The following is a 22,803-nucleotide window of genomic DNA, read 5'->3' as shown; positions in this document are numbered from 1 at the left end:
CCTACCGAGGTTTTTTTTCTCCACTGAGTTTTGTCATTGTCTCATATTCTTCGTTTTTTGCCTCAGTGCTGGCTACAAATCATGGTTCTCTATTCCTGAATCTTTCCAAAGTATTTTCTTGGTAAACTCCCCCCGCCTTTCCCTTCCTCACATCTCCTAATCTTATGACACCTCGAAGCAAAAGTGAATGTGAGATGTCCACAGTTCTTAAGTCTCTAATTGGTAACTTGTTCTTAGCCAGCCAGTGAAAATCTCCTTCAGTTAAGGAAAATGTTTAGCATCATTACTTTCCAGATTGAAAAAACCTGAACTGGCCAGCACTGTTTAAATTAGGATGTCATGTTTACACATAGTTCAGGAAAGAAGTGTATGGGACAAAAAGTCTTTGAGTAGGAATCAGTTAAATTCTCAGGGGTCAAAGTAGCCTGAAAACTTAAGGATCAGCAAAAATTTTCAGTTACTTTGAATTGGTAGAAAGGGAATTATTCAATCGAACTCCAGAAAACTAGGACAGGTGATGCTTTGGAGTACATGAAATGGCCATGAATAACTCAAGGGCCTAAGTGTTATTGTATAAGAAGGAAAAGTCACAAAGCTGTGATCTTCCAGATATGTAGCTTAAATATTAGTTAAATAGGTACCAGTTCTTGAATAAGTAAGGAACAGACATTTTAAATATCTATTTAATTAAGTCAAAGAAATTCTGTGGTTTTGGACATAGCCTGCTTTAGTCCAAGCTAAATTTAGATAGGGGAAGCATTCCTACTGGCTTTAGAATATATAGAACTGGATTCTGACCAATTAATTAACATATTAATAAGTAAACACATTTTGAATAAAGTGACCTTCGTCCTTTCTGGTTCAGGATAGTAATCAGGAATATACCTTGCCTTTAGTTTTCAATCTTTCTTTAGACACTTTATGGGACAAGACGTTCCAGGCTTATTTTGTAATTTTCCTACCCCAGACCAGAGATCAACCATTTCTCCACTGAGCACTGCTTCCTTTTAGTGGAGATGGTATTTAGAAGCCAAAATCCAGACACTTTGCATGCTCACTACTAATGAGTGTTATTGTTTCTAGGCCTTATCAATGGACAGAAGTAAGAAATTGTAATTAAATGAACAAAATGCAGATATACATGCAATATATATCTATAACTATTTTAATCTGTGCATGCATTTATTAAAAACTATAAGTTCATGCTATTACCTCCAATTTCAAGTCAACATAAGAGCTCTTTATAGTCTGCCCTTTTCCATGTTTGTGAATATTTTCTCTGACAATGATAGACTTGCCCTCATTATCTTCAACCTACTTACTGATTTGCTAAATCATTATACCTACTGCTTAATGTAGCCAGTCTCTCAACTATGCTGGCCATCTCATCCACCCATCACCTTCATGACCCCCTCCATCCTTTCTTTTGGCAGTCAGGTCCTCTCTCCTTGCCTTCATATAGCTTGTGTTCCACTCACCATTCCATGTTCTCACCATTGTGGTTTCTATATGCATGGAATTAAAGAGAAGGGAGATAAGAAGGCCAGCAAAGAATAGATATAAAGAGAAAATGCAAAGACAAAGAAAGATGGGAAAGGAAAATGGGAAAAACAGGAATCAATACTTTTGTAAAACAGCATAAAATAGTGAATTATTAAAAGGAAATGAAATAAAAAAACACAAGCAACAAGTTTTGAATTACTCAGCTCAATAGATGTAAAAATATCCTGTCAAAATGCCATATAAGTTTTAAATGCTTTTACTCAATTTCAGTGTTTATCTCACTGCAGATTGGTAACAGCTCAGGGACAAGTTACAGTCTATAGAAAATAAAGTCAGACATTTCATGGAATAGATTTCTCACTGATAGTTGTTAGGCTAGAAATCTATACTTGAATATAATTTTATGTTTCTATATACAAATTAAATATTTATTTCAGTTACGTTACCTTATGCATGAATATTAAATTATCTAATTTTTGAGTGGGTGATATTTACAAAGTAAGTAGCTATTAATTACAGCAATGATAGACTATAAGACATATGAGTCAAATAACATCTTATTATTTCACTTTTATATGACATTATCTCATACTTTAAAAAATTGTTTGTTAATGTGACTGATAGAAGAAAAATGTTAATTTTTTTTTCAAATTTGCATTTCTTTGTTAAGAAGATCATTTATATTTACAGTTGTACTGGTTCAATTTTTTTTAGGATGGACTTTTAAAAATTAAGTTGTAGGGAAGCAGACTTGGCCCAGTGGTTAGAGCATCCATCTACCACATGGGAGGTCCACGGTTCAAACCCCGGGCCTCCTTGACCTGTGTGGAGCTGGTCCATGCGCAGTGCTGATGTGCGCAAGGAGTGCCGTGCCACACAGGGGTGTCCCCACGTAGAGGAGTCCCACGCGCAAGGAGTGCACCCTGTAAGGAGAGCCACCCAACGTGAAGGAAAAGAGCAGCCTGCACAGGAATGGCACTGCACACACGGAGAGCTGCCACAACAAGATGACGGGACAAAAAGAAACACAGATTCCCGTGCCGCTGACAACAAGCGTACAAAGAACAAGCAGCAAATAGACACAGAGAACAGACAACTGGGGTGTGGGGGGGAAGGGGATAGAAATAAATAATAAAAATAAATAAATAAATAAATAAATTGTAGAAATTCTCATACTAACACCTTATGTCTACTATATTTTGCAATTATTTTCCTAGTTTGTTTGTCTTACAACAGAATTTAAATTTTTATTGGGCCAAATATATCTGTTTTTCTTTTATTGGTTCTTACTTTCTTAACATTGTATTATGAGACTTACCCTTATCTACATTATAAAAAATGTTTTCCAAAAAATGTTTTTTTTCCTACCCTTTTAATCACAACCTAGTAGGTATATATTTTTTCATCTGATGTTAGCTAAGAAGTCTGAAGTCATTCCAAGTTTTATTTCCAAATGTATAACCAGTTGTCCCAACTCTGTTTACGAATAATTCGTCTTTCCCTCTTTGATTGGAATTGCAACCTTTATGACATGCACAATCCATACAGGCATAGACAGACTTCTGGAATACCTATTGTTGTCTAAAGATCTATCTATTGATCTTCATATTTGCACCACACTAATTTAAATACTATAGCTTGATAGTAAATTTTGATATCTAGCAGAAAAAATTCCTCTGTCTTTGTTCTTATTCACATTTGTCTTGCCCATTTATTCTTCCCTTTAAAAGTTCTTGTCAAGTTGTCACCATTTATAAAAAATACATTAGGATTTTTTAAATTTTAATTTTTTTATCTTTAAAGAAGCTTTATAGTACATAAATGTTACATAAAAAATATAAGGGATTCCCATTTTTCCCTCTCTCTCCCCTTCCCCACTTTCCCACATTAACAACATCCTTCATTAGCATGGTACATTTGCTACAATTGATGAGCACATATAGAAGCATTGCTAATAAACATGGACTATAATTTACATTATAGTTTACACTCTGTCTCACACAATTTTTTAGGTTATGACAAAATACATAATGGTCTGTATCCATCACTGCAATGTCATGCAGGACAAATCCAACATCCAGAAAATGCCCCCATATTACACCTATTCTTCTCTTTCCCTCCCCTCAGAACTTCTGGCGGCCACTATCTTTATATCAATGGTAAACGTTCTTCCATTGCTAGAATAATAAGTCTATAATAGAATAATAATAAATCTACTTGAAACCATTGTTCATTCCCCAATTACGAGGATTTGGGGATACGTGGCTTCATGTTTATAAGATGGTTTGAGGAAATTGAAATCTTTATCATTTTTAGTTATCCCATCCAGGAGAGCAGTATCTCATCAACTATTCATATCATATTTCATGACCTTCAGGAAATTTTGTTTTTTATGAGCCTTACACATTCCTTATTTGGTTTATATTAAGATATTTCATAGCTTTGTTGCTATTTTAATATGATTTTTTGTTGCATTTTATAACTGGCTACTTACTGTACCCTTTGGTTAGTAGAAGTTTTAATTTTTCAGTTAATACTCTTGAAAAATTTAGGCATGGAATATAATATCTCCAAATGCTGATCACTTTATCTGTTTCTGCCCAGTATTTACCTCCCTTTTTTCTTAACTTATTGTATTCTTAAAAAATTTCAAAATAATTTTGAATGGTGAAGGAAAATTAAGTGAAAAGTTAAAATTAAATCTCATACTGATGCTCTACCAATGCATTTTGGTAGCATTCTATGGTTTATTAACATTAAAGAAAGTTGACCTTGTTAATCCAACTACATCCTGGTAAGACTACATGAAATACTTGATGTCTTTCCTGCTTTGAGGCTGGAAGCACACAGGGCTAGGTGTTCAAGGATTGAGGAGGAAATAAAAATGATTAGGATACTTTTTGCCAGCATCTGATAAAGGCTTAGATGGAAAGTGATATGCTTGTTAGTACACAAATCCAGGTCCTTTTGTCCTTGCTTGATAATCCATTACCCAGAAACAACTTTTACATTGATTTTCCTATTGAAAATTCCCTACTATCAGTCACTCCCCTTGTTTCCATATCTAATTCTGTTGCAGCTTCTCAGAGTTGACTTCACCAATTTTTTTCCAACAGCAAAATCACTCCTGCCTGTCCCTCACCAGTTGTGTTTATTATTCTAAAAGCAGAAAGTGTACAGGAAGCACCAAACTTCCTATATACCAAGCCGTGGCTTTTCAGAGCTGGGGTCCCACTTTCATATTTTCCCATGTCTCTCATCATCAACTTCCAGATCCAGGATTTGGTTTTGAGGCAATAAAGCCCTAAGTCTCAGGTAACCCAAGGCACTATGTTTTCCACACAGCTCTTTGTGTTCATTCCCATGATCAGGTGCTATATTTACAGTGGTGTTTCTGCTGAAGTTCACTCCTGCCTTTGTTCTATTCAGTTCCCATGGCTATTAATTTGGTAGCAACTTCTCCATTGCTTGGGTTGTATAATCCATTATTGGCAGCATTGCATACTCTGTGGACATTATGAGTTGTTGAGTTAACTCTTTTGATATTACTTCCATCTCCCTCCTTAATGGGTATATCTTTCCATAACATCAGCCAGAATTCTCTTCCCAATTGCCCTGAGATACTGAGGATCCATCATATCTACACATTTATTAGCCAGGACAAAAAGCCCACCATAATTCTTCTTGCAAATTTACATCATAGAAAACAAAAGGTGGCTTGCATTTATGGAAACACTTTGTGGCCAAAACAGCAATCATTTTCTTTAACTCATAATCCGGTGGGTCAGTTCGGTGTTTTTTCTGTCCTGGGACAGTGCAACTAATCTTTGCTGTGCTGCTCATGCTGGCTAGTTGTGAGTTGACCAGTTGGCTAGAGTCTCCAGCACCTCTTTCTTCTCCACACAGCCTCTTATCTTTTAACAATGAGCTCAGACTTATTTGCATAGTTATCCCAAAATTCAAAACACACTTTCCAGTAGGAAAGTGCTTTTGACATTTTTGCTTATATGTTTGCTAAATATCTTATTGTCCAAAGTAAACCACATGTCCAACTCAGAATAAACCTCATGATGAGAGGATCCAAAGCATCACATACCAAATGGTATGGATTCTAAGAGGATAAGTATTTGTGGCCATTTTTATAATCACCTGTAAGTAGCATTTTTTTTTTCCAAAAAGTGGGCCAAACATAAGAAAAGAAGGGGATTCACAGTTTGTAAACACCAACACTGTGAAGGTACTTTGCTAGGCACTAAATTGTACTTTTTTTTTCATATAATTCCCACAAAGTTGGCATTATTAATGCTACAAACAAGAAAACTAAGGCTAGATCGTATTTTGCCCAGCAGGACTCAATAAGTACAAATCTGATCCAGGATTTACATATAGGTCTTCCTGATTTCAAATTCCAGGTTTTTCCTACACTGAATACAATGCTCAGCTGATAATTGGTAGTGACATAAATAATCTTTGAATCTACCACATACAATCCCAACTCCTGCTTAGTGGTCTGTCATCCAAGGTTTAGCTCTACTCTCCAGTTATTTTCCTTCTTTGTAATTGAAGGGATAAGTCCTGAAGATGAAATCTCAGAATTTCCACTGTGACTGGAACTACATCAAGGACTTATTATAAATTAGAGTGGGCAGATATATTTTGACCTAAATTATAGATATGTGTATATGCGCTCCCAGGACCAGGAATTACAGGCAATTTTCTCACATTAAAGTAATAAAGCTATATGCTTGGTGAGCACACAAATCACAGATAATGATGTGTAAAACATGATATTTACAAATAAAAGGGTGTTCTTGCATGACAGATTTCATTCTTGATATCTTTCTTTTGTTCACTGATTTGACCATCCTATTCAGGAGACAACAGGCTCTGGGTAGAAAACAAAACAAAACAGAACAGAACATCACATTCAAATGTGATCACATAGATAGAAATCAAGCTATGCTAATAGATAGCATCATTCCAGAATCTAAATATTGTAACACAGGTGGGCCTTCTGTTAACCTCATTGTGTATTTCATACATCTTTATCATAAATACTATCATTCTGAGGTACTTTTAAAAAAATTGATAGGGTAGTAAATATTTATTTGGCACCTTCTATGTGCTTATAGAAACTGCTACAAGGTATCATGGCATTTTCACCTTAAAACAGGGAACATTTTTACTATTATAATTTTAACAAAGTTGAAATGAGCCTGTTTTCTCAATTAACTACGTGATAAATGATGGTTAGCAGACAAACTACTTGGTGATATATTAAGAAAAAAAAAGATACACAGTGATATAAAATGTACCTTGAACTCTTAAAATAAAATAAATGCTTCATTGTACCACTTAGAGACTGTTTTAGCTTGTTGAAAGCTTCTGGGAGTAATATACCAGGAATGGGTTGGACTATACAATGGGAATTTATGAGGTTAAAAGCTTAGTTTCAAGGCTAGGACAAATGTCCAAATTAAGGAATAAGATGAAGCTCTCTCCCTGAAGCTTGGGTGCTGGTAATCCTGGACTCCTGTCACATGGCAAGGGACAATGGCTCCTCTCCTGGTCTCTGCTTTCTCTTCTGGGCTGCATTATCTTCAGCGTCAAGCTGTTCTGTCTGTGACTTTTCTCTTTCATAAGTTTGTCAACTTCTGGAGACATCTCTCTATCTGCAGCTTTTTCTGTCTGGGACTCTTCTTTCCTCCATTTATGAAGACTCCAGTAAGAGGATTCTAACCCACCCTGAGCTATGCCTTATTTGATCTAATCTAATTAAAAGTTTATGATGTCTTCAATTTAAGAACATAATTTTCAGGGGTCCACAAAAAACTCAAACCAACACAGAGATTTTAAGAAGCCCATCCCCCCACTCCTGATCATACTCACATATCTGAAGAATTTGAGTCATTGATCCTTGGGTATGATTCTCTGCTTTTCTGATCAATGTTGAATATCAGGGAAATTAGGTGGATACAGTAGTCATTGCTATAGGAAAAATGAGAAGTTACCTTTAACTATTTCCAAAAATAATATACTTTCTGGGAAACTATGTCACTAGCAAGGAACTAGTCTCTCCAAAAATAAATATGGGGATCTTAGATTGCTTCATGCATGGGAGTACTGAGCAGTGGCTACCTGCTAGGCTTATTTTCTTAAGGAGATAAACACCAGAAATAATTGATGACTTTATTAGTAAGCCAAAGAGGTGCTGATGGAAGAATAAGAGAACTCGGTTAGCTTTTATAAAGGGTATATACTTGGGGTAAAACTTACAATTATAAGACCTTACAGAGTCCAACTCAAGGCTGCTTTCTCACCAAAGTCAGTTGCCACATCTTTAAGCAAGATGGTGAGTGATCTCTGCCTGGTCTCTCAGGCCTTCTCAGCTGCTCAGATACTCTATTCTCTTTGGCTACAAACTACAAAGCAAATGACATATCTCTTTTCCTGGGGCTTTCGCTGTTTGAGCCTTCTCTTTTCTGTCACATGGCAGGACTGAAATGACCAAGTTCTCTCCTCTTCCATGTATCTTTCTGAGTGAGTGTCCATTTACATCAGCCCACCAAGGGGGTGGAGACTCAACCTGAGCCACACCCTAATAACATGGTTGAATCAAAGCCCTAAATTGATTTTTATTAAATAAATTTAAAACCTTTGAATTTAATACAATCAAGGGGTATCACAACCAGAGGAACAGATCAAATTACAAACATAATCTTTCTCTTCTTGGGGGAGTCACAAAAATAATCAAACTGCTACAATGTCCAATAAAAGATGTACTTCTGGGTAACAGCAGTCTTATAGTAAAAGGCATTAACATCTCTCCCTTCTAAGGACATTTTGATATTTGGGAAGCCATGAAGACTGATGTTTGATGGAATGGGGAAGATCATCTCCCCATAACACTATTTGCTCTGAGTAAAGGAAAGCTTGTGCTTAGCACGAGTAGGAAGGATCAAACTGATCTTAAATCTTGGGATTGGAGTTTATATAAAATGTATTTTATTGACTTATATAAAATGGCATTAAATAATACTGAGTATTGATGATTCAGTGAAAAGTTTGTCTCAAGGGTATATCTGGGAACATATGACAAAAATATTAATATAAATAAAATTGGTTGTCTGAAATTTTTTAAAAATATGGAATCATTTACTTAAGCAATTTAACTCAAGGAGTTGAGTGAATAATCCCTTTATGTTCCCGGAGATGGTCTCTCATGCTCTCTCTAATATCCCCAATTAAAAAGTATCCTTCAAGGTACCAGAAGGAGGCAGATAGAGACTCAAAATGATAATTGGTAGAGAGTATAATACTGGGATTTACAAAGGCGTGAATAAATAGATTTAAGGAACCAACCAGCAAAGGGTAATAAATTGCTCTTGGCCTAGTATCAATTAACCATTGCTACCCCTAGGCTTAAAGGGCAAGAAAAGAAAGCCATTCCTCTGTTCATAGGGAGAATAAATTGTATGGGGAGACCTTTATGTTCAAGAAGCAAATGTGCCCTGGAGGTGTGGAACTTAAAAACTCTGACCTTATGCATTTCTCCTTCCCTGCACTCTTCCGCTGGTGCCTCCTACTGGCTGAACCCAATTGGAAGTCAGAAGCAAGAGAGCAGACTGGTACATTCCATAGGAGTCAGCACTTCAGGCCTCCAAACAGGCTCGTCTGGGATGGAAGGTGGATCTGCAGTGGCAAATGGAAAGTATCCAGCACTGGACTTTAGATCCACCATGACAGTCGCACGCCAGGGCACTGCGGATGTCAGCCAAGTACTTTCATCTGTCTCCGCGAGACCCTTAATGTTCATCTCAGCTACAGATAGAGAAAACGAATTCTGGAAATATTTTTCCTTGTCTTTCTTACTCTCTCCCAAGGTTACCTTATAAAAATACAAACTGCCCCTATGTAATCCACCTACCGATGCTTTTGTCTTCTTAACCAGTAATTCCAGAAAAACTTTAATCTAGTTTAATATAGGTCCATGCATTTTTGAAAGATGGTGTTTACAACACTGTTTCAGGATACTTAGGCCAGTGGCTCTGGACATCAACCCCATCACTATCCTGCCTGTGAACTCTAATTCCCTGTTTTGGACATAACTGTTTTCTGTCTACTTGTTTACTATGAAGAGCCAGCACATTCCGGAGCCTGAAGAAGCTGTTCCAGGAGACCCATGTTCTAACCTTAGTTGCTCAATAGGCCTATCAATAATTGTCTTACATTCTTGACAATTATTGATTTCAACTTTGTGAACATTATTGTTTTGTTTTTTTCAATCTTTGAAATGAGGACCAAATACCAACCTTATTTCTGTCACAAAAGAAGTACTGTATACAAAATCACTTTATAAATCATAATTATAAAACATAATTGTAAAATGCAGATAGGAATCTTTGATTATTTTCAATTTTAAAACAAGCATGAAAATCCCTAGTAAACCAGTTAACCATGGCTAATTTTTAAAGGGATAAAAATCCTGAACATTTCCATCAAGTAAAGTAAAACATCACTAAAGTTCTCAATAAATGGTTCCATCTATTTGCTTGCTGAATTCTGCTGAACACATGGAGTTTTTCTTCCTAATCCTTAAACAGTTTCTACTTAATCTACACTTTCTAAATGTCTCAACAATTCAACCAGGCGTAAAGAAATAGCTGTTTCTCTTGTCTTTATTTCCTGTCAGTCATTCAAAGTCAGTAGAATTCATGATGTGGATGAGTCAAGATAGTTTTCAAAAGACTCTGAGGTTTGAAATATAACACTTTTACAAATAAGTCTGTTATTTGTATTATAGTAGCCTCTTCCTAATAGCTGGGAGACCCTTCTAGGAGGGATTTATCAAAGAGAAGGAATAAGTATAACTTAGAATTTCATGTAAGTTTATGCTTGCCCCATAATTACATACACTCTGACATTAGTTTTTTTTCCTTACCTTTCTGAATTCATTTTTTTACTCCACCCCCAACCCTACATCTCTTAGTTGCATTCATTAGGGCTAAGTCATCCAGAAGTCCTTGCTATTCCATGAATGAATCTTGCTGTGTCATGCCTCTATGCCTTGGCTCAGGTTGTTCCTGCTGTCTGTGATTCTATTCCCGTTCCTGTTTCTGGAAAATGCTCATTCATCTTTCAACCATACTTTCCCCTAAAGCCTTATCTAAATCTCCATATAGAAATGATGGCATCCTTCTATGAGCCATCCACATTATGTTCCCTATGTCAATCATACCACCTGGAACATTTATATTTGGGTGTTTACATATCTGTTTTCTCTATTAAAATACAATTCTCTTAAGGACAAGATCTCTGTAAGTGCAAAAAACTGCTTGCTTAGTCAATGAATCAATCAATGTAAGAATAACTGAAATATAGGAGTCCATTTTAACTTTTTCCTTTTTTCCAGAATAACCATTTCTCCTCATGTGAAATGGTGATAGGACCCATCTCTATTTGTTTATTATTTATTTATTTGACAAACAAATATTGAATACCCAATTTTCAAAAGAATTTGTGCTAGAAATGGGAAATTTTGAAATAAAAATTTTCCTCTTACCTCCATCTATTTCTTTTCCAATTGCTACCATCTCTTTTTTTTTTTTTTTTTTTTTTTTTGCTGACCACCCTTCAAATTTTAAACTTTTCAGGAATCTATTGGTATTCCATGCATCCTTCATCCAAGTTTCAACATCCCTGATATGTTTAGAATTCCCACATTTATATCTTTTCCCAAGTTTGAACAACAGTTTGTTTGAACAACTGTTTACCGATTGTCTCTATGTGCATGTCTTTTTGGCAACTCAAACACACTAAGTCCAAACAATAGTCATTCTCTTCTCCCTAACCTCAAATTATTTTTTCCTTCTACATTTCCATTCTAGTAAATGATAACATCAGCTGCCCATGATGGTAGACACCTCCTTCTCCTTCATTTTCCATATACAATCACACTTGAAGCCTCATTTTTAAACTCAACAATTTTGAAATGTACTTTACATACAATAAAACACACCTATTTTGAGTTTATGTTTTGAAGTGCTTTACATTTAAGTAATCAGGACACCAGTTAAGGTAATAAAACAAAATTCATCACTCCATAAAGTTTCCTTATGCCCTATTGCAGTCACTCTACTCCTACCTCCAGACTCAAGCCACCCCTGACCTTCTTTCTATCACTGTTGGTTAGTACTGACTGTTAAAGAATTCCACTTCAACGCAATCATACAGTATGAACTCTTTTGTTTGCTTAGGAGAATGTTTTGGGGATTCTTTCATGTTGTGCATATCAGCAGTTTATTTTTTAAAATACTGAGTAATATTCCTTCATGTGAATATATTACAGCTATTTATTAATTCTTCTCACAATACATATTTGGGTTGTTTTTCAGTACAAATAAGATAAACAAAACTGTATCTGGATAGAAAATGCAAAAATTTTCTATTGGTTTATGACTTGATATGTTCTTAATGGTATCATTTGAAGAGCAGAAGTTTTCCTTCCTTTTTTAACTTCTGGGGGTTGAGGAGTATAGGATCACATCATTATCTAAAAATAAAGATAGTTGATTCTAATCAATGTGCCAATTTATTTATTACCTTATTGCGTTCGCAGGACCTCTAATGCAATGTTCAGCATAAGTGGTGAGAGAGAATATCCTTGTTAATCCCAACTTAAAGGGAAAAATGTCCTTTTACCGTAAAGTATATTAGCTTTAGATTGATTATATATGAACTCTATCAGGATGAAGAAGTCTTTTATTACTAATATGTTGAGATTCTTTATCATGAAGGATTGTTGAATTTGTCAAATTTTTTTCTATATCAATTGAGGTTATCGTATTTGTTCTATTGTTATATAATAGAGGGAGTTATATTGAGTGATTCCTGAAAGCAAAACCAACATTATGGCCCTGAAATGAATCCAAATTGGTACTGATGGTACTTCTTTGCTGCTCATTTTTTTTCCTATTTTTTAAATTAGCATAAAGTGTTTTTATAAAATTATTGTTATTATTTTTACTTACAGAAATTATAGGTTGACAGAAAAGTCATGTAAAAAATTCAGCGTTCCTATATACCCCCTGATTATTAACACTTTGTGTTAGTGTGGTACCTTGGTTATAATTGATGATAGAATATTAAAATATTACTTTTTTTAATTGATTTTGTAAAAATATTACATTAAAAAAATATATGAGGTCCCATTTAACCCCACCACCCCCACCTCACCACTCCCCCCCCAGCAACACTCATTCCCATCATCATGACACATCCATTGCATTTGGTAAGTACATCTCTGGGCACCTCTGCACCTCATGGTCAATGGTCCACATCATGGCCCATAAGAATATTAAAATATTACTCTTAACTATAATCTCAGAGTTTACACTAGGCATATTTGGCCCATACACCACCTTAATATTCACACTTTGTAATAGTGTTATGTACTTGATAAAATTCACAAAGACCATCCTTACACTTGTACTATTAACCACAGTTCATCATCCACAAAAGGGTTCATTGTGTTATACAGTCCATGTTTTATATTCTTACTTTCATTCTAGTACCATACATGACCCAAAACTCCCCCTTTCAACCACATTCACAATCAGCATTGTTAATTAAACTTACAATAATATGCAACCATCTCCACTACCCATTTCCAAACTTTTTACAATCTACCTAAATAGCAATTCTGCACAAACTAATCATAAGCTCCCCATTCTCTACCCTAATCTATCCCCTGGTAACCTATATTCTAGATTCTAACTTGCGGTCACCCCTCAGGCTGAAGTGTGGTTTGCTGACCTGGCGGGGGGTGGCGGCCGCGGTAGGCCTATTCCAAACCGCTGCCCCTGTAATAGGGTGGTTGGTCGGGCCCACCGCCACCCCTGAAGGAAGCTCGGCATGGGCGCAGAGTGCCCTTGGGTCTCCCCTTCTCGGCAGCCATGCTTCCCTGGCCGCCCCTCCTCCGATAGCGCCACACGATGCCTTCTTTCTCCCTGCGCAGGCGCAGGGCGGAAAAATCCAGTCTGCCCTTTTCCCTCCCCCCGACAGCAGCAACAGCCAGGCGTGGGCGGGAAACTCAAGTCTGCCCTCTACCCCAGCAACAGCAGCCACCAATCACTAAACCCTGCCACTTCCCCCAGCAACAGCAACAGCCAATCCCTAATCACCACCCCTCCCCCGTCCAGTACCGCCCACTGACCTTTCTCCGGCAACCAATCAGAACAGGGCGTGGCTTTGACCAATCAGCCTTCCCCAGCCCCTATAAAACTGTTGCCTCTCCCTCAATAAAGTGGACTTGCGTGTTTACCTTGTCTCCGTGGTAGTTCTTTTGCCGTGTGCCCTCCAGTCCTGAGAGCCCCCTACAAGGGCCTGGCCTCCCTTGTCCCCAGTTCGTCGTCTGCTTCTCTGGGCGACCCCTTCATCACTGGCTTCGCTGGGCAACCCCGTCAGCCGAACTGCGCAACCCCTGTGAGACCGATCCCTCGTCTGCTGCCGGACCCACCCCTCGTCCCAAGTGGGACTGATCCCTCGTCCCAAGTGGGACCGACCCCTCGTCCCAAGTGGGACCGACCCCTCGTCCGCAGCCAGACCCCACCTCTACCGACCGAGCAAACCGTCGCACTAACTCTATAAGTTTGCCTATCAAAATTAGCTCATATTAGTAAAATCATACAATGTCCTTTTGTGTCTGATTTATTTCACTCAGCATATGTCTCAAGGTTCATCCATATTGTTGCATGTATCAAGACTTTATTCCTTTTTACAGCTGAGTAATATTCCACCAACACATTCTGTATTTCCATTAATCAGTGGGTGGAAATGTGTGTTTCTTTCATCTTTTGGCAATTGTAAATAATGCCAATATGAACATTGGTGTGCAAATATCAGTTCGAGTTCCTACTTTCAGTTCTTCTGAGTATATACTTGTAGTGGGATTGCTCTGTCATATGGTAATTCTTTATTTAGCTTCCTGAGGAAATGCTGAACTGTCTTTCACAGTGCCTGGACCATTTCATGATCCCACCAACAATGAATGAACATTCCTATTTTTCCTCATCCTTTCTAACACTTGTAATTTTGTGTTTGTTTTTTTTTAAGTAGTAGCCATTCTAGTGGGTGTGCAATGGCATCTCATTGTGGTTTTGATTTGCATTTCCTTAATATCTAGTGATGTTGAAAGTCTTTTCATAAGCTGTCTAGCCATTTCTATATCCTCCTTGGTGAAAAGTCTGCTCAAGTCTTTTGCCCACTTTTGAAATTGGGTTGTTTGTCTTTTTATTGTTGAGTTGTAGGATTACTTTATATAATCTTTATATAAACCCTTATCAGATATGTGGTTTCCAAATATTTTCTCCCATCAAGTAGGCTGAATTTTCACGTTTGTGGCAAAGTCTTTTGATGCACAAAAGTTTTTAGTTTTGAGGAGGTACCATTTATCAGTTTTTTCATTCGTTGCTTGAGCTTTGAGATAAAGTCTAAGAAACCATTGCCTAACACAAGGTGTTGAAGATGCTTCCTTAAAGTTTCTTCTAGGAGTCCTGGTTCTTATATTTATGTCTTTGACCCATTTTGAGTTAATTTTTGTATATGGGATGAGATAGGGTCCTCTTTTATTCTTTTGCTATGGATATCCAAATCTCCCAGCTCCATTTGTTGAAGAGACTATTCCTTCCCAGTTGTGTAGACCTGGTAACTTTGTAAAAAATCAATTGGTCATAGGTGTGAAGGTCTATTTCTGAACTCTCAGTTCAATTCCATCGGTTGATATGTTTGAGCCAGTGCCATGCTGCTTTGTCCATTGCAGCTTTGCAATATGCTTTACAGTCAGAAAGAAGTCCATCTTTGTAGTTATTTTTCAATATGTTTTGGGATATTCAAGCCCATTTCCCTTCCACATATACTTGATAATTGGTTTTTCTGCAAGGTAGGCTTTTGGAACTTTTATTAGGATTGCATTGCATCTGTAAATCATTTTGCATAGAATTGACATCTTAATGATATTTAATCTAGCAATCCATGAATATGGAATACCTACCCACTTATTTCATCTTTTTTATTTTCTTTAGCAATGTTTTGTAGTTTTGTGTGTAAAAGTCCTTTACATCCTTGGTTAAAATTATTCTTAGATATTTGATACTTTTAGTTTTATAGTAAATAGATTTTTTTTCTTGATTTCCTCCTCAGCTTGCTCATTACTAGTGTATAGAAACATTACTTATGTTGATCTTGTATCCTACCACTTGGCTGATTTTTTAAATTAACTCTGGAGCTATATTGTAGGTTTTGGGGGACTTTCTATATGTAGGATCATGTCATCTGCAAATAGAGAAAGTTTTACCTCTTCCTTTCCAATTGGGAAGCCTTCTATGTATTTTTCATATCTAATTGCTTTGGCTAGATCTTCCAGTACTATGTTGAGTAACAGTGGTGATGGTGGATATATTAGACAGCCAAAGGGGTGCTGATGCAAGATACCAGAAATTGGTTGTTTTATATAAACAGTATTTATTTGGAGTAGGAGCTTATAGATACCAGGCCATAAGCATAAGTTAACTCCCTCAACAAAGTCTATTTTCACATGTTGGAACAAGATGGCTGCCACCATCTGCAAGGGTTCAGGCTTCCTGGGTTCCTCTCTTCCAGGGTCTTCCTTCTCTCTGGATTCAGAGTCCCTCTCTTCCTGGGACTTGCTTCTGTTTCCTCTGTGAGCTTACTTCCCAGGGCTCCAGCTTAAGGCTTTAGCATCAAATTCCAACATCAAAACTCGAACATCAAAAAGCTTCAACTCTGCCCTTTGCCATGCCTTTTATCTGTGAGTTCCCACCCCTTGGTGAGTCCCCCCACCCCGATTGATATGGCCCAATCAAAGCCCTAATCATAACTTAATCATGCCCAGGTACAGACCAGATTATAAACATAATCCAATATCTATTTTTGGAATTCATAACTATATAAAACTCCTACAGTAGGCATCCTGTCTTATTGCAGATCTTAGAGAGAAAACTTTCTGTCTTTCACCACTGAGTATGAAGTTAGCTGTGGGTTTTCATATATACCCTTTATCATGTTGAGGATATTTTCTTCCATTTCTATTTTTCTACATGTTTTTATCAAGAAAAGATGCTAAGTCTTGTCAGATGCCTTTTCTTCATCAGAAATGATCATATGTTTTTCCCTTGTTTTCTTGATGTGATGGAATACATTAATTGATTCGCTTATGTTGAATCCTTGCATATCTGGGATATAATCCACTTGATCATGGTGTTAATGCTTTTGACATTAGATTACAAGTATTTTTTTGGATTAGCTTTACAAGTATTTTGTTAAGGATTTTTGCATTAATATGCATAAGAGAAATTAGTCTGTAATTTTCTTTTTTTGTAGTTTTTTTTTCTGGCTTTTGTATGAGGGTGATAATGGCATCATAGAATGAGTTAGTAGTATTCTCTCCTGTTCAATTTTTTTGGGGAAGGAATGATGCTAATTCTTCTTAGAATGATTGGCAGAATTCACCTGTGATGCCATCTGGTTCTGGATTTATCTTTTTTTGGAGGTTTTTGATGATTGCTCAATCTCCTTGCTTCTAATTGATTTGTTGAGGGCTTCTATTCCTTGTAGAGTTAGTGTAGGTTGTTCATCTGTTTCTAGGAATTTTGTCCAACTAATCTAGGTTGTCTAATTTGTTGGCACACAGTTGTTCATAGTCTCCTTTTATGATTCCTTTAATTTCTATGGGATCAGTAATATAGGCCCCCTTTCATTTCTGATTTCACTTATTCGCATCTTTCTCTTTGTCTGTCTAGTTAAGGGTTTGTCAATTTTATTGATCTTTTCAAAGAACAAACATTTGGTTTTATCAAATCTCTCTATCCTTTTTTTATTCTCTATTTCATTTATGTATGCTCTAATCTTTGTATTTCTTTCCTTCTCCTTGCTTTGGGATTAGTTTGCAGCTCTTTTCCTCCAGGTGTGCAATTAGATCATTGACTTAGCTCTTCTTTTTTAAAATTTTTAATGTTGGTTTTTAGAGCAATAATTTTCCCTCTCATCCTGCCATTGTTGCATCCCATAAGTTTTCATATGTTGTGCTCACATTTTCATTAATCTTAAGATATTTACTGATTTTTGTTGAAATTTCTTCTTTGTCACACTAGTTGTTTAAGAGAGTGTTATTTAATTTCCATATATTTGTGGATTTTCCATTTCTCTGTCTGTAACTGATATCCAGCTTCATTCCATTATGGTCAGAGAAGATTATTTGTATGATTTCAATATTTATAAAATTATTGAGAATTGTTTTGTGATCCTACATGTTGTCTATCCTGTAAAATGATTTATGTGCATTTGCAAAGAATGTATATCCTGCAGTTTTGGGGTGGAGTATTTTGTATATTTCTGTTAGGTCTCGATCATTTATCATATAATTCATGTTCTCTCTTTCCTTATTGATATTCTATCTAGATGTTCTACCTATTGATGAGAGTGGTGTATTGAAGTATGCAACTACTGTTGTAAAGGTGTCTACTTCTCCTTTCAGTTTTTCCGGTATTTGCCTCATGTGTTTTGTTTGGGGCACCATGGTTAGATGCATAAATACTTATGCTGGTTATTTCTTCTTAGTGGATTATCTCTTTTATTAATATATTGTATTCTTCTTTGTCTCTTATGTCAGATTTTGACTTAAAGTCTATTTTAGCCAATAGCAGTATAGCTGTATCAGCTCTTTTGTAAACACAATTTTCATGGAACATCCTTTTCCATTCTCTCACTTTCGACCTGTTTGTTTCTTTGAGCCTAAGGTAATTCTCTTGTAAACAACATATAGTTGCATCATTCTGCCACCTTGTGTCTTTTTTTTTTGAGGTACCAGGGGCCAGGGATTGAAACTGGGATCCTCTATGTGGGGAAGACACATCAGCTTCCCTGAGTTGGTTTTAGTATTTGCTTTGCTTGTTGTTTGTTTTTGCTTTTTTTTGGGAGGCACTGGAAACTGAACCTGGGACCTCCCATGTATCTGTAAAAAAAAAGATAATAAAAATAAAAAAATATATATATATATATATTTTTTTTAAAGAAAAAAAGTCTATAGTAGAATAACAGTAAGTATACTCTAGTCCATCTTTCATTACCCAATCCTCAGGAATCAGGGATGATGATGCCCATTCTACCTCTAACTGAGACGGAACTTAGATCCCATGTGGTAGATGCATGGGACTACCTTGCTTGAAGTTGTAGACTCTCTTTGTTCCTTGGTATGGTTGTTGTTCATCTTCATTTCCTTGTTAGTCATCCTTGTTGAGTCCAACGTACTGGAGAGTAGGTGTTGCAACCCTGTTGAGATTCAGGGCCCAACTGGCACATGAAAAGCCCAAAGATTTAAGTCTCTTGAATATAAACCTATCAACTCTAGTACTAACTATAGGTCAAATATAAGGGACAGAAGAGCCATGTTTAGGGAAACCACAACTGAGTCCAATTTTGTCAAACTGAGAAGCATAAATGCCAAAGGAGACCCCACTGGCAGGATGCCCAACTCCTGAGTTGACAGCCCTGCCTATAATGTCTGGATGTCTCCAGAGCCCTCAGAAGCCCTATTATATGAGGCAATATTTACTTTGGCAGTCAATAGGATCCTCCTGAGATGTGCAAAAGTGTAACTTCTAGAAATGACCTCTTGACTTACTTTGAATTCTCTTAGCTATATAAACACATTTATCTTTACCTTTCCCCCTCTTTTGGTCAAGGTCTTTTTCCAGTTGCATTGCTAGTTGGTGCTTGGTAATAATCCCTCAGTGCCAGGGAGGTTCATACCTGGGAGTCATTCCCCTCACCAGAGGAGGCGGGTGAGGTAATACATTTATATATTAAGTTTGGCTTAGAGAGAGGCTACATTTGAGTGACGAGGAGGCTCTCAGGAAGTAACTCTTAACTAACATATTATCCTAAGCTAAGTTTCAGTTCTGAAAGAAAAGGTTGATAAGAATAGTCATCAATATCAAGGACCTGTCAATGGTCCATCCTCCTCCTTTACTCACTGCCCCTGTACTCAGGGGATTCTTGCTGTCCCATTAGAGAATGTGGCAGAACTCCCCAGGATGGGAATTGGAATTCTTTCAGTTATTGTGTGGATTTCCATCCATCATGATAATGCCCCAGGAACATTTGCACTCTTTCATATGTAGGTATGTTCCAGGTGAACCTCCTCCCATGTATTCCCATCACTGATACCCTGCAGCAACGATCCTCCCCTGCCACAGATGTAACCCTTCTATGATCCAAAACGTCTTAAAAAATGAGTCTGCAGTAATTCTTGTAGGGCAGTTCCCTTGTTGATGTACTGTTTCTATTTATCTGTGAATACTTAAAAATCTCCCTTATTTTTGAAGGATATTTTTACCAGATAAAGAATTTTTGGTTGGCAGTTTTTCTCTTTCAGTACCTTAAATATATCATACCACTGCTTCCTTGCCTACATGGTTTCTAATGAGAAATCAGCACTTACTCTTTTGAGAATTCCTTGTATGTTATGAGTCACTTTTCTCTTCAGATTCCCTGTTTGTCTTTGACATTTGACATTCAGATTAGTGTGTGTTTCAAAGTAGGTCTTATTAGGATTTATTCTTTTTGGGGTACATTGAAGTTCTTGACATGTATATTTATATCTTTCATAAGAGTTGGGAAGTTTTCAGCTATTATTTCCTCGCATTCTTTCTGCCCTTTTCCCTTCTCTTGTCCTTCTGGGATACCCTTGACACATATGTTTGTGTGCTTCATGCTGTCACTCAAATCCCTGAAACACAGTTCAATTTTTTCTATGCTTTTCTCTGTTCTTCAGATTGTACAATTTCAATTGTCCTGTCTGTTAGGTTGCTGAGTATTTCTTCTGGCTGAACAAATCTACTGTTGTACATATCTAGTGTATTTTTAATCTCTATTATTGTGACTTTCATCCACATAATTTCTGTTATGCTTATTTTTATCCTTTTAAATTATTCTTTATGTGCATACATTGTCTTCTTAATATCCTTTATCTCTTTATTCATATTTTCCTTCATCTCCCTGAATTGACTTTAATTTTATTTGAACATCTTTTATTAGTTTTTCCAACTTCTGAGTGTCCTCTGAAGTTTTAATTTTTCCTCTTGACTGAACCATACCTTCCTGATTCTTAGTATTGCTTGTAATTTTTGCTGGTATCTAGGAATCCAATTATATGATGAGTTAATTCTGAAGGTTTATTTCTCCCTCTTCTCTGTGGTTTTATTGTTGATTGAATTTGTGTTTGAGCTCTTCTTTGATGCTTGGTGTAACTTATTCTAGACTTTAGAATAACCTGTGTTTACATGGTCACTTTTTTTTGGCTCTTCTTCTGATTCTTTTCCAGAATAAGGTGCATCTTTTTGAGATGGCACTTTTTTTTTTTTTTTTTTTTTTTTTTGCAATTGTTTCACTTCCAAGGGAGAGCTTCCTTTCCTCTGTTCCTTCCCCAGGAAACTTGGTCTGTTTCTGTTTGTTTTTGTGCAGATTTTTCTCCCAGGCCTCTCTGATATGTTTAAATTCTGTGTCTCACTCAGTGCCCCATTTTCCTTATACTTTTCAGTTCTGGGACCTTTCCTATATTAGAGCAGTTCAATTTACCCCTTCCTTTCCCTTTCTTTTTTTTTCTTTGTGATGCTTTTCTGCTTCTAGTTTCTTCCCGGTTAGGGTTTCCCATCCCAGGGAGCAAGATGGGGTTAATTTAAAAAAGTGGGATGCTTCAGAAAAGTCCGTTTTTCCTTAAGTGGTCCAGCTGACTAAAACTAGATTGAGTGAAGTTACAACAGTTCTTACTTGCCTTTCTATGGTGGTCTCTCCCCTTTCCCCTGTCAGGATGGGTTCTTTGGCACTTTATGAACTGCTTGTGTTCCATCTCAGGTCTCTGTGGACTTAGGTCCCTGTGCCTCGATATATGTGGAGTTCTATTCACTGCTGTGGATCAGGCTACCGTCTATATGCATGGTTATGTGGAGCCAGGCGCTGCCTGTGTGTGAATCCAAGCCATGTCAGACTGAGTGAGGGGGAGGGGAAATGGCAACAACTGGCTGTCCTCGGACTGAGTTCTCCTACCTGATATTTTTCTGTTTCTTCAAGTCAGCTTTCATGGCATTGCTCTCTGATCTCTACCATCTTACAGAGTCTTAAGAAGTGGAATTTGGAGATGGGACCTAAAGCAAAGAAGGAAGTGCCTGCCCTTCCAAAACCGACTCCAAAGCTCAACCTTTGAAAGCCAAGAAGGCAGTACTGAAAAGCAACCACAGACACACAAAAAAAGAAGAGCCACATGTCACGCATTTTTCGGCAGCCTAAAATGCTACTTCTCAGGAGACAACCCAAATATCCTTGGAAAATTTCCCTCAGGAGAAACAAGCTTGACCACTATGCTGTCATCAAGTTCCCGCTGATCACTGAATCAGCCGTGAAGAAGATTGAAGACAACAACACACTTGTGTTCTTTGTGGATGTCAAGGCCAACAAGCACCAGATCAAACAAGCTGTGAAGAAGCCCTATGACATTGATGTAACCAAGGTCAACTCCCTGATCAGACCTGATGGAGATAAGAAGGCATATGCTCGACTGGCTCCTCACTAAGATGTTGTGGATGTTACCATCAAAATTGGGATCATCTAAACTGAGTTCAACTGACTAATTCTAAATAATAGTTTTCTGACCATATGGAAAAAAAAAAGGTGGAATTTGTCCTTTTATATAATAAATCTCTGGGGGGTTTTTTCAGGGAATGTCTTATATCACACTATTGATGTTTTCACTCCTCATGGTACTTTTTATATATTTCTGGATTTGATTTGAAAATATGTTAAGTATTTAAAAATCTGTACTGATGAAGGATATTGATCTCTCTCTCTATTTTTTGTCTTGTAATGTTCTTGCCCATTTTTAGAATCAGGATAGTGCTGGCTTTATACAAGATGTTAAACATGTCTGATTCTACTTTTTCCTCCTGATAGTGGGAATTGGTGGATCAAAGTTATGAATATTTTTAAGACTTTAGATACATATGTCAAATTGTCTTCTAAGAAAAAAATACTAATTACTTCCCCACAGCAATATGTGATAATGCCTCTTTCTCTATATCTTCTGTAACACTGGGAAATAGTAAATAGAAAATGTGAAATATGAAAGGATCTCATTTCAATTTGAATTTCTTTAATCATTAGTGAAAGAGAATATTGTTTTACACTGTCTTTTTGATAATTTGCATTTTTTTGAGAATGAAATGTTCACAT

At 36.8% G+C, this 22,803-nt stretch overlaps 1 protein-coding gene across 1 annotated transcript; it reads left to right on the top strand.

Moving 5' to 3' along the window:
- Window positions 1-21,838: 21,838 nt before the first annotated feature.
- Window positions 21,839-22,147, top strand: LOC101436516 (large ribosomal subunit protein uL23-like). The gene has a single exon (XM_071212565.1). The coding sequence runs from the start codon at window positions 21,839-21,841 to the stop codon at window positions 22,145-22,147; it is 309 nt and encodes a 102-aa protein (XP_071068666.1).
- Window positions 22,148-22,803: the final 656 nt, after the last annotated feature.

This window comes from Dasypus novemcinctus, chromosome 3 (assembly GCF_030445035.2).
Source record: "Dasypus novemcinctus isolate mDasNov1 chromosome 3, mDasNov1.1.hap2, whole genome shotgun sequence".
In the NCBI taxonomy this organism is placed as follows: domain Eukaryota; kingdom Metazoa; phylum Chordata; class Mammalia; order Cingulata; family Dasypodidae; genus Dasypus; species Dasypus novemcinctus.
This window is presented reverse-complemented; position numbering and strand designations above follow the sequence as displayed.